This window comes from Etheostoma spectabile, chromosome 24 (genome assembly GCF_008692095.1).
Source record: "Etheostoma spectabile isolate EspeVRDwgs_2016 chromosome 24, UIUC_Espe_1.0, whole genome shotgun sequence".
Taxonomy (NCBI): Eukaryota; Metazoa; Chordata; class Actinopteri; order Perciformes; family Percidae; genus Etheostoma; species Etheostoma spectabile.
In genome coordinates this window covers 7990940-8001042 of record NC_045756.1, presented here as the reverse complement: position 1 = coordinate 8001042, position 10103 = coordinate 7990940, and the positions used below count along the sequence as shown (strand labels likewise).

The window sequence follows — 10103 nt, the reverse complement described above, 5'->3', positions numbered from 1 at the left end:
TGGTTTAACCGTCCTGTTACATTGTTGTATTCAATATGTAGAACTTTATATGTGATTGTGTGAAGAGGACATTTTTCTATTATTTAATTATTTTTATTAATTTACTTGTGATCTGACCAAAATACGCCATCTGTCTGTTTTGTCCAAAACTGATGATAACGATAATGTGCAATGTTACAGAGGGAGATATACGTATAGGGATTAAAGATTATATCATGACGAGATATCTGAAGGTCTTTTATTTTATTTTGGGGGGGGGCAAAAGTGAAAGTTAAATAGATATATATTTTATTAGCTTTACTGCATCAGTTGTGGGTAAATTCAGAGATATGATGCCACGGCCAAAACAATTTTGGCGTCTTTGTAGTGGGTTTGTGTCTCTTTTTCACATTTTGGGCGGTTATTGTATCCATAACTTTGTCTAAAATGGTGGAAAAGCTAAAAAAAACACTCAAAAAGCACAACAGTTTGGTATTTATGGACTGGACCACCGGAGGAAAATAGGGGAGGGTCATGTTTTTTTTATTCTTTGTTGAAGGGAGGGTCACCCAATGTTTTTACCCAACTTTGTATTCATGAAATCAGCAAAATTTCAAAGTGGCTTGTTTGGTGCATACTTTTCCATGTAGCTCTCGGGCTCGCACCACCCCCCCATCGCTAGCAGATACTGTAGGATTATTCAGCTTCGGCAGCTTTACCTACAGTATATGCTAAAATATACAACTGTAGAAGCCTAGTGACAAGTCCATAACAACCAGTACACGTGTTGAATTTGTTACCCAGTGTGGTTTGTCGAATGGTCTCAATGTTTTGTTTTATTTCATATGAATACTAGTGTACTAGAGGAGTAACTTAGTATTTGAAGTAATACAGTAATGCAGGAAGTGTGCAGTTAGTTTCCATACTTGATTTATTTTATTATTTTTCCACAACAATGTTAGTTAGTAAATCTAGTGAACGCATAACAGTGGAGTATGATAAGATATAAGATGTTAATTCTTGTATGTCATTGTTGGAAATAACAATGGCTATCTGTACATCTTTGTCAAGCACAAACCAGAACAAAAGGCATCAATAAATTGTTGAGGAGGGTCATAGAAAAATGTATTGCTGGCGAAGGGAGGGTCAAGTCCATTTTGACTAAAGATCCCAAAACTCCTCGGTAGTCCCTTAAATAAAAAAACAAACAGTCCCTAAGCAGTTTGAGTACAGTTAAAGCAATGATTTGACAGAAATCTATGCATGTGCCTGAATGCCTATTATTCTTCTTCAGTAAATGAAACCCCAAATAACCAAACTGCTTAAAAAACAATATGAATATTTAAATACTATACAGTTAAAATTGATACGCCATACTTCCGTTTAATGATTAAAAAAGAATGTTTAAAAAAACAACTTCCGTCGCGTTGCATAGGCTTTTATTTTGAAGAACGTCACAGGAAGTGCTAGCTTGGTTTAGCTGCTAGCTTGTTGGACGCTCAGCTAGACGGAAGGAATTGTAAAAAAGAAATTACTGGAACTTCCGTCATGAAAGCAGTAAATGTTTGACGTTAGTTGAATAGCGAAGAAGTACTACAGCAAATTGTTTACGGTGAGGAACATGGAAGACGAAGAGCGGCTAATGGTAACGTTCCAGGTCGGAGGGAACCCGGACTGGATGTCGCGTCTGCCCGAGCGCCTGCTGGATGTCCCGCTGTGGAACCTGGCCATACCCGGTAAAACCTACGGGGAAAACCTACGGGTTAAACCTTGGTAAAACCTACGGGTAAAACCTGAGTAAAACCTACGGGTTAAACCTGGGTATAACCTACGTTTAAAACCAACGGGTAAAACCGAAACACCTGGGAGACTGAGGGGAAGTCGGGCAAACTGGGCTTTTATTTTGGACCGGCAGGGTTAAAAAATAAGGGTTGTCCGGGGCAACTAACGTTAAAACGCCATGTCGGGCAGGTAAATACAACAGCCCAATTGCCTGTTTGGTTCGGGCATCAGCGCGGGGGCGACTCTAGGATCAGACCTTTGGGGGGGGGGCAGCCCCTAATGCTTCTCCCTGCAGGAGCCAAACAGTATTAGTTTTACGTTTTAAAGGTTGATTCCACCCAAATACTACTTTTGTCCAAGTAGCCTACTTATAGTTTTAGAGGTTTATTTCACCAAATGTTATTTCAAATGTTTTTTTACGGTCAATTGTTCTGAGAAAAAAACAAATATGTGTAGTGAGTGGCCAGTAAAATTGACTTTGGGCAACAAGAATTTTCTTTTCACTGCCATTTATGGAGGGGGGGTGGTGGAGTTACAACCCTCCCACTAATGAAAACTGACTGGGGGAATGAAGTCAAAGAGTTGAAAATGCTCATGTGTTTGTTGTTTAGATGTGCATAATTCCTCAAAAAAAACTTCCCAAGACGTCTGATGTTTTGAACAATACAGCAGATTCAATCTTTACTGCTTAACTTTGTTTTTTTCCACACAGAAACTTGAGTGAAGAGTCCTTCATGTTGTTTTAATCCTCCGTGTCCTCCTTGGCTACTAGCAATTGCATAGAGGAGGGGGGGAACACCCCTGGTTATAATTTTTCTCCCTTAATGTTGAACCCACAGTTACACCCTTGCTGACTGCTGTCCATCTCTCCCCACAGGGAGCCATGACAGCATGTCTTTCTGTCTGGATGTCTCCTCTCCGGTCCTGAGATCACAGCCCTGTATCCTCCGAGTCATCGACAGGCTGTTCCCCTGCTGGACCCGACCCTGTGTGTACCGCTGGGCCACCACACAGGTACACATGTACCTAACTGTCAGTCGAGCCCCAAGTTAGGATCAGGGAAATTATTATTATTTATTCTTTCTTTTGTGTGTGTGTGTGTAGCAATCGGTCCTCCGAGATCAGTGTGATCTCGGTATCCGTTTCTTGGACCTGCGGATCGCCAGGAAGCCAGCAGGAGACAGCAAATTATTCTTTGCCCACGGCATCTACACACTCATGACTGTGAAGGTACACACACTCAGTCCAGAGTTTAAATGGGATTTACATTGAACCACAGACACACAACCGCAAGAAAAGACTTAAGTTACTGCAGCTACTGAGAAGTAGTCTCGCATGTCCAGACCTTCCTCCACAGCGCTGAGAATATACTGCTCTAAAGCTAAAAAATGTTTCCCTTTATTCGATAGTGATAGACATTAAAGGGGGGAGAGAGAGGGGGTGACACGCAGCAAAGGGCCTCAGGTCGGATTTAAACCCAGGCCGCTGCAAAGGACTCAGCCTATGGGCGCACACTCTACTGGGTGAGCTAGAGGCCGCCCCCTAAAGCTAAGTCTAATCAAGTAAATGTTCACTTCACAATACTAAATAAATACTGAATTCATTATTGTGCCATTTCTGTATATTTAGATGAAGTCTGAGTGGAAACAATGACACCGCACTGCTGAAAAAGATGACTACTCAGATTGGACAGATAGTCTAGCTAGCTGTCTGGATTTACCCTGCAGAGATCTGAGGACCAGGTAACCATAGTCCTCAGATTGGACAGATAGTCTAGCTAGCTGTCAGGATTACCCTGCAGAGATCTGAGGACCAGTAACCATAGTCCTCAGATTGACAGATAGTCTAGCTAGCTGTCTGATTTACCCTGCAGAGATCTGAGGACCGGTAACCATAGTCCTCAGATTGGACAGATAGTCTAGTAGCTGTCTGGATTTACCCTGCAGAGATCTGAGACCAGGTTAACCATACTCCTCAGAAATCAGCCGAGGTTAGAACGCCGCACAGAGACAGAGGACGGACAGAGGTTAGAGCGCCAACACAGAGACAAAGGACGGGGACGTAGGTTAGAGCGCCAACACAGAGACAAAGGACAGGGACGGAGGTTAGAGCGCCAACACAGAGACAGAGGACAGGGTTCGGAGGTTAGAGCGCCAACACAGAGACAGAGGACAGGGACGGAGGTTAGAACGCCAAAACAGAGACAGAGGACGGTTATGGACGTCAGGCGGAATCTTAGGTGGCACTTGAACAATCCGGGAAATGAAATCTCGTAGAAAAAGAATACTGAGAAACAACTGTTGTGTGTGTGTGTGTGTGTGTGTGTGTGTGTGTGTGTGTGTGCGTGTGCGTCTGCGTCTGCGTCTGCAGGAGGCTCTGGATGAACTGGCTACCTGGTTGGATGCTCATCCGAAAGAGATCGTAGTCATTTCCTGCTCGCATTTTGAATCGCTGACCGACGAAGACCACGTCCACCTCGCTGAGTACATCATCACGCTGTTCGGAAAGAAACTCTGCTCCTCACAGGTAACTCTGCCAGAAGAACGCCAGACATTCTGACATGAATCCATTTCAGTAGATCACAGGAAGTTAACCTGCATCATTTCTTAAGCCAACATGTTAGCTTCCAGCTTCTCAAACGAGAGGATTGTGCCATTTTTATTTTTATTTTTATTTTTTTATTTAGATTTTGGACTGCTTAGAGCAATCAGAGTTAACAATTGAGTAAATTAAAAAGAAAGTAGTTTTAAAGATTTGGAATATTTATTGTGCACTTGTGTTTACATTCAGGACATTCCCACTCTGCGTTCCTGTTGGTCCAGAGGCCAGCAGGTCGTTGTTTCCTATGACAACCAGCAGATGGTGCTGCAGCACCCCCAGCTGTGGACTGGAATACCTTACTGGTAAATAAGTAACACAACGTCATTGTATCCTTATGCAACAAAATCATTGTCACACAATGCTAGCTGCAAAATTAAACACATTTTTTCTAATTTAGGCTTCCATATAACTTTTCACAGCAACAACTTTGCTTTGGTGGGCGTTCACACTAAAGCTGCAACACAACACATGCCTGCTGGTGCTAGAATACCTGGGCATATTACAGAGCTTGGCGATATGGCAAAAAATCAAATATCACAATACTTTTGACAAAATACCCCAATGTTGATATTGTGGCGATATTGTAGTGAGACTAGTGCTGCTTTCAAAAAAGGCTAGAACAGTCTGGTGTGTTCAGAAAATGACATCATTTTCCTGTAATAAAGCCTTCAAAACATATTACCATATTACTCTATCCAAAATTGAAGATGAAATCTAGTCTCATATATGGATGTTGATATAATATCAATATATTGCCCAGCCTTAGCATGTTAAATTTGCAACCAATGATCGGATTCCAAACAAAAAATTTCCCAAAATATCTTTTGAAACGATTCCAAGTTGAAACCAGTTCTCAATACCCAATACTAGTTGTATGGTACCCGTATCATGTTGTACATGTTGTTTGTGTGTTTTTTTCTCTCATGGCTGCAGCATGGGTCAACTGCCCAAGACAAATTCCCCCACCTTGTGGGACAATAAAGTTAATAAAAAGTAATTGAAATGGGGGGTGCTGTATCTTCAGGTACGCCGACTGCGCAGACCCTGAGAAGGTGATTGCCTACCTGGAGGACCAGAAGCACAGAGGAAGACCAGGTACGCAGGTGGATGAAGAATTGAAATCATTTACTGAAATAAGACGGCAATATTAGACTACAAAATAGAATCATTAGCAACAAAATGCACTGAAAATATTTGAAAAGTACAAAAGGTCATCGTGCAGAACGGCCCTTGTTACTGGATCATTAATATTCATGTATCAATATGTGAAAGGTATTCAAATGATGAAGTTAAAATTTAACTTCTTCTAATGTTGCCTACCTTAGTCTATGATAACGCATCATATGTTTGTAACCCTTGTGTCGTCTTCCCGTCGACTGCAACTTTGTGTTTTTCTGAGTTGAAATTTCCACATTTTGTTGTTTTTCTACACTTTTCTCAACGTTTTTGTCACTTTTAGTCCAATTTTTTTGTCACTTTTTTGACATTTTTGTAGTTTTTTTTTTCAAAATTTGTCACCTTTTTCAACGTTCTTTTGCCATAGTTCTGGTAAAAGAAATTGAGGACAACAGAAGGGTTAAGTTAACTTGTAATGTCTGAGACTAGTTAACTGTAGGATGCTGCGTTCTCAACCTGGCAAACTCTGTGAACAAGTGACAGACACGAGTCTGGGGACGGGGGGACGGGGGGACGGGGATAAGACTCTCTCCAGGATTTAGCATTTGGACTACAGTCACAATTTTAAATGCTGTTTATTGCACCTTTAAGTCCAAATGTTTAGGTACTTTACTTGAGTCCTAATTTTTCATGCCGCTTTCTACTTCTACTCTTCTACATTTCAGAAAGAAATATTGTACTTTTTACTCCACTACATTCATCTGACAGCTTTAGTTACTTTACAAAATAAGATTTTAAACAATCCAACAATATAACGGCCTACAAGTCCAGTTGAAATGATTCTTCTACCGTTTTTTTGACCAAAGGGTCCTTTGGTCAAAAAAACGGTAGAAGAATCAGGTAGTGCTGAACACTAAGCTATTAAAATAATTGACATATTTATACATCATGTTTTAATGTTAAAACAAACAACACACATGTTGGGGGGGGATTGGCATCATTTTTGTTCTTGGCCATCAAGTTGTATTTCCGAGTGGACGTGCTGCAGTGATAGCTCAGTTCACATCGACCAAACACACAGATCACTTTGTCTGGCCAATGGAACATTTGGCAACTTTTAAAAAGTAAACTTTCCATCCAGAATCTAGTATCTAGTAATCTAGTTTTTGTTGACTTTTTTGGGCTGTATGTGAGAAGACTGTGTATGAGCCATGCAACATTACAGTCCAAGATATTTGACTCTTTTGATTAAATTTAAAAGCACGTCGATAAACTCCATGTCTGGCCCTTGATGTGATTCTCTTTTCCAGTGTGGCCCTTAGTGAAGTTGCGTTCGACCCCCCTGTTTTAAACTGATTTGGTTTCCTGATGGTTTGTTTTTCCAGCTGGTTTTTACGTCAGCGGTCTGAACCTGACAGAAGACGCTGCGTACGTCCTCCGTCATCCCCTGCAGGACATGAGGAAGATGACGGCAAGGGCTCTATCCCTTCTGCTGGGCTGGGTGGGCGAGCAGCAGCCGGGACGGCAGCCTGGCGGGGTCAACGTCCTCTGCTGCGACTTTGTGGACGTCAGCCCGTTCTGCTCGCTTGTGATTGGCCTGAACTACAAACTGCTGGCCGCGACGCCTCCTGTCTGCAGGATGCCGCAAGCACTGAACATCTTCCAGGTGAAAAAGAAGCTGCCGGAATCAGGTAGCTATCCAATGCACTGCTCCAGTCTCTGTAGGGTTGTAATGTAATAATGTACAAATACTTTGGTACTGTATTTGAGTATAATGTTCAGGTACACTATGTGTAGGCCTGCTCCACTTTATTTCTATTTCTTGAGGCTGGCTGGCTGTAAAAAAAAAAAAAAAATTCACAATATGTTGAAAAAAGTTAAAGTCATAGTATGTCCAAAACAATCATAGTATAGTATGTCAAAATAAGTCATAAAAAAGACATAGTATGTCGGAAAAAGTGATAAAAAAAGTCATAGTATAATATGTCAAAAAAGTAATAATATAGTATGTCAAAACAAATCATAAAAAAACAATAATATAGTATGTCAGAAAAAGTGATAGTCATAGTATAGTATGTCAAAAAAAAGTCATTGTATGTTGAAAGAAGTCATAGTATAGTATGTTGTAAAAAGTAAAAGAAGTCATAGTATAGTATGTCCCCAAAAAAGTCATAGTATATTCTGTCGAAAAGTCTTAGCATTGTATGTCAGAAAAAGTGATAAAAAAAGACAGTAAAAATAGTATAATATCTCCAAAAAGCTTGAAAAAGAAGTCATAGTATAGTATGTCGAGAAGCCATAGTATAGTATGTCTGAAAAAGTAAAATAACTTGCTCCAAAAAATCATAGTATGCCAAAACAAGTCATAAAAAAAGTCATAGTATAGTATGTCTGAAAAAGTAAAAAAAAAAAAGTCACAGTATAGTATGTCGGAAAAAGTTTAAAAAAAAGTCATATTATAGTCTGTCCAAAAAAATCACAGTATAGTATGTTGGAAAAAGTTATAAAAAAAAAGTGATAGTATAGTCATAAAAAATCATAGTACACTGTGTGCACAATTATTAGGTAAAATGAGTATTTTGACCTTATCGTCATTTTCAGGCATATTATCCAATTCCAAGTTATATAAACATAAACGCTAATTTGATTTAAGCATTATCAGGTTATGTGTGTTTATTTAATGAGGGAGGGTGTGGCCTAAGGTAATCAACACCCTATATCAAGAGACAGAGACTTAATTAGAGAATTAAACATGAAGTTACCAGGAACCCAATAACCTCCAGTGCCGCCATATTCCAGAAATGCAACCGACCTGGAGAGTCCAGAAGGACAAGGTGTAAGAAAGGCTGAAACACAACCGCCATTAGAGATCCAGCCAGGGATCTGTAATGGGCACAGAGCTCCAGTTTGAGTCAGGCACCAGCAAGGTGAAGGTCTGGTACTGGTATGGATTGCTATTAATAAGGATGAGCAGGTTGGACCTTTTTGGGTTAAAGATGAAAAATCAACTCCCAAAACTACTGCCAGGTTTTAGGAGATACTTTCTTCAAGCAGTGGGACAGGAAAAATGTGTATATCCTTCAAGAAGGCAATTTTTTTTATGCATCCACGTACTCAACTGCGTGGCAGAATAATGACACCTGACCTAAACCCCATTGAGACCTTGTGGGTCCTTGTTAAATGTGAGATTTACACTGAGGGAAGACATTACACCTGTTTGAACAGCATTTGGGAGGCTTCGGTTGCTGCTGCACTAAAAGTTGTTAACATCTACAACATCAACAGATCAAGAAACGGTGGGTGGCTATATCGGTCACTGAATATTTCTTGAAATATCGGAAGTGTTTATGTGTTCATTTTGAGTTTTATTCTTACTCTAAGAAATTAAAATAAGCAAGATGGGAACATTTTTGTTATTCATTTGGTTGCCTAATCATTCTGCATATATATATATATATATATATATATATATATATATATTCTCCTGAGGAAGCCAAAACTCACTTTTCCTTTGTTAAATGTTTAAATTTGAGGTTTATTTACATTTCTGATTGACTGAGAGCAATTTGTTACAATACAATAAATCCTCAGGAATACAAGTTTAACACGCAGTGTATAGACTGTAGAAAAAGTAAAAAAAAAAGTCATAGTATATTCTGTCAAAGTCATAGTATAGTATGTCGGAAAAAGTAAAAAAAAGTCATAAAAAAATCATAGTATAGTATGTCCAAAAATTCATGGTATGTCAAAACAAGTCATCCAAAAGTCATAATATAGCATGTTAAAAAAAGTAAAAAACATAGTATAGAATGTCAAAAAAGGTAAAAAATGTCATAGTATGTTGAAAAAAGTCATAGTATAGTACAGTATGTCGAAAAAGTGATAAAAAAGTCATAGTATAATATGTCGAAAAAGTGATAAAGTCATAGTATAGTTTGTCAAAACAAGTTATAAAAAGTCATAGTATAGTATTACCAAAAACATCATAGTATAGTATGTCTAAAGAAATCATAGTATGTTGGAAAAAGTAAAAAAATCATAGAAGAGAGATCATAGAGTATTTACTGTTGGGAAAATGTATACAGGGGTTATAGTATGTGGGAAAAATCATTAAGTCATAGTAAAATATGTCAAAGTTATAAAAAAGTAATTGTATAGTATGTTGAAAAAAGTCATAGTATGTCAAAAAAAAAATTTAAAAAATCATACAGTATGTACTGTTGGAATTTGTTTTACAAAAGTTGTTGTATAGTATGTGTAAAAAATCATTAAAAGTCATAGTAAAATATGTCAAAGTTATAAAACGTAAAAAATCATTAAAAGTCAATAAAAGGTCATGGTATAGTATGTGGAAAAAAGTTATGATAGTATAAAATGTCATAGTTTAGTGGCTTTTTTCGACACACGTACTATTGCTTTTTTATGACTTTTGCAACATACTTAACTATTACTTTTATTCCACAACCTTGTTGAAATTCCGACACCACATCACATATGCAGTAGGCTGACTCACAAGCTGGGTTCAATTTTTAGGTTTAACGGTTTATACGAAACACTCAAATCCGCTCTAAAACACACACACAGGCGTAAGATCAGACGGCTCGCGGTGTGTGTTGCTCGTCTGT

At 38.8% G+C, this 10103-nt stretch overlaps 1 protein-coding gene across 1 annotated transcript in view; it reads left to right on the top strand.

The window, feature by feature from the left end:
• The first annotated feature begins 1540 nt into the window (after positions 1 to 1540).
• The window catches only part of LOC116674048 (PI-PLC X domain-containing protein 1), a 16797-nt gene continuing 8234 nt past the window's right edge, over positions 1541 to 10103 (top strand). Inside the window, 7 exon segments of the mRNA XM_032506569.1 lie at positions 1541 to 1715; positions 2639 to 2775; positions 2866 to 2991; positions 4132 to 4287; positions 4552 to 4664; positions 5387 to 5457; positions 6864 to 7169. Coding sequence (XP_032362460.1) covers positions 1541 to 1715; positions 2639 to 2775; positions 2866 to 2991; positions 4132 to 4287; positions 4552 to 4664; positions 5387 to 5457; positions 6864 to 7169 — 1084 coding nt within the window.